At 38.5% G+C, this 2759-nt stretch overlaps 1 protein-coding gene across 1 annotated transcript; it reads right to left on the reverse strand.

The window, feature by feature from the left end:
• Positions 1-262: 262 nt before the first annotated feature.
• LOC132036408 (high affinity nitrate transporter 2.4-like) lies at positions 263-2350 on the reverse strand. Its single transcript, XM_059426752.1, has 3 exons — positions 1493-2350; positions 1214-1329; positions 263-1108 (listed from the first exon to the last, which is right to left on the reverse strand). The coding sequence occupies exons 1-3, from the start codon at positions 2300-2302 to the stop codon at positions 442-444; spliced, it is 1593 nt and encodes a 530-aa protein (XP_059282735.1). The 5' UTR covers positions 2303-2350; the 3' UTR covers positions 263-441.
• Positions 2351-2759: the final 409 nt, after the last annotated feature.

Raw genomic sequence — 2759 nt, forward strand, 5'->3', positions numbered from 1 at the left:
CGTTTGCTCGTGGGAGAGACTCCAACTATCTTCAAGAAACGTCTTAACGTGCCTCTAAGCCAAGCAAGTTTATTTTGGATTTCTTTTATTATTATCATTCTTGTTCTAACATCTCCAACAATAAAATTTTCCAAAAACACCTATTACTGCACCATGGACTTTAAACATCAGCGTTCCCACGACGCATAAAACAGTTTTTTTGTCGTCAACGTATGGCAAAAAAAAGAAATTGATAGACAAATGTGTTCATTCTTGTAGTGGATTTTACACAAAATAAACTGTTTTGATTTTAATAATCTCACAATATTAAATGGAAATACGCATTGATTAATCATGTGATAGGGTAGTGAAAGCTCCTTTTTTTGTGTTTATGCAAACACCGAAAAACTATACGACCAAGTTTTTCTAAAGCACCCATTCTTTCATATTGTGCTGAGAGACTTAAACATGGTTTGGCGTTCCATTAATCGGAGTAGGTGCTGAAGTCACACGCTTTCCACGTTCCGACCGACAGTTCTCGGCGAACTTGATGCTATTTTGGTGCATACCTTTCTGCTTCTCAGCCTCAGTGTACTCAGCTGAGAAGTAGTGCTCTTCGGTACCCTTGACAGGGTCTTTTGTTGGAGGCAAGAACATGCTTCCCCATTGCGGGAAATGAACCAATGCCACGGGAAGTGTACAAGCTATTATCATGAACCCCATGTAAGTTATTCCTGTTTCTGTTGAGTATTTTGCGCTTGAGAAAAACAAGAGTTGTGTCACTCCAGAACCAAAATTGCCTCCAGCTCCTGTCATACCTGAGATTATACCTAATGATCGTCGTGAAATGAAGGGAATAATACCAAAGCAAGCTCCCTCTGCCGCTTGAGCGGCTAAGGAGAATATGATCATCCAAAAAATAGCTAGGGGAAGCGTGTTAGCTTTTCCGAGGAGGATACAGAAAACTCCACCAAGTGTTTGTAAGATCCATAGGTTCCATAATCTGCCCCTCATTCCAAAAAGTTTGGCTGAAAAGTCTGATGACCATCCTCCGAGAGGTCTAGATAAGAGGTTAGCCATACCAAATATAGCAGCTACGATTCCAGCCATCTGGAGCTTCAAATCAAATCTACATAAATTTTTAAACAAAGATTATTTCCCTTAATTTGGCCACGAAAATTAAGTAGTATTGTTTGTAAAGGAAAGCTCAATTAATTATGGATGCAAATCGGACCTATCAAAGAAGTACTCAGCAATCACATTATCAGTAGTCAATTCAACACCCATAGAGTATCCATAGAGCAGGACAAATATCCATGTCCTGTAATTTGTTACAGCATACCACAATATCTGTGAAAAGATAGAGACGGAATAGTTAGCTAAACATATTCTTTCATTTAAATTGGGAATCAGATGTTGTTGAAGACATAATTAAGTAAAATAAAAGAGTAATCAGTTTAAATATTTCGCTAAGATGGGAATACAAAATTATACGTATTAGAAATGGACTTACCTTGGAGAATTGATCTTTAGAAACACCACCTTGCTTCTGTAGGGAAGCAAGATTACCATCAGGCAAGTCTTGGCCAAGAGTTAAGACCAAGATTCCCATGATGACATGACACCATCCAGGAATGAAGAATGCAATTCTCCAAGCAGTAAAGGGAGTAGCCCCTGCTCTTTGAATTAAATCATAGAGGAGAGGCATAATGAGTTGAGTAGCTCCACCACCCATGTTCCCCCATCCAGCTGCAGTTCCATTAACAAGCCCTATAATTTGGCTGTTAAACATGGTACTCATCCAATATTGACAAGACACAAATGTCGCGAGTGAGAACCCAATCATGAACCTAACAGCAACATAGCCACCAGCTGAAGATACCAAAGACATGCAAAACACCGGTGGGGCTGTTAACATTATGAGAAACGCACATCCATATCTAGGACCCAACATGTCACAAATTGCACCCATTGCAAGCCTAGATAGAATACTTCCAGAAACAGAAGCAACTCCAGCATTACCAACATCCACTTTGGTCAAGTTAAGATTGTCCCTGATAATTGGAACTAAAGGGGCAGCAGCAAAAGTTGAAACAAAGCAAGTGAAGAAAGAAAACCAGGAGAGCTGAAAGGTTAGACCGTGAGGCTTGGAAAATGAATAGAACCTGAAATTCTTTGCCTTGTGTTCAGAATCAACTGGCACTTTAAAATGTGCAGTGGTATCAGTTGGCACCATTGGAGATGCCACTGAGAAAGCAAGAACTGGCTCTCTACCAGTGACTCCATGCATAGAACTCCCAGGTGATCCCTCAATATCACCCATTTTTCTTCTTTACAAAAATTAAATATTTGATTAAAATGCTAAAGAAGAAGCTAAGCTGATGTTTTAACTGGTGACACTTTAGATGTGTTTATATAGACATTAAAGCGTTGACAATCTAAGTAACCCAATGGAGATCCGAATGGTCCCAAATCTGCTTAAGGAATCCAGTTCGCCGCATCTAAACTTATCGTATATCCAAAGGGTCCTTATATTTTATATCAATATATATTAACTTGCCAGCAGACTTTATGACCCTTGGTGTTTTTATATCAATATATATTTACTTAACAGCAGACTTTATAATCCTTGGTGGTTTAATATCAATGTATATTAACTTGCCAACAGACTTTATAACACTTGGTGTTTTTAGTTGTTAGCATGATATATACTCCTAATAAATTTGTTGTGGTTCGTTAAATATATTTTCTCAACCAGAAAAATTGACCCCAGCTGAAAG

Source organism: Lycium ferocissimum, chromosome 11 (genome assembly GCF_029784015.1).
Source record: "Lycium ferocissimum isolate CSIRO_LF1 chromosome 11, AGI_CSIRO_Lferr_CH_V1, whole genome shotgun sequence".
Classification (NCBI taxonomy): domain Eukaryota; kingdom Viridiplantae; phylum Streptophyta; class Magnoliopsida; order Solanales; family Solanaceae; genus Lycium; species Lycium ferocissimum.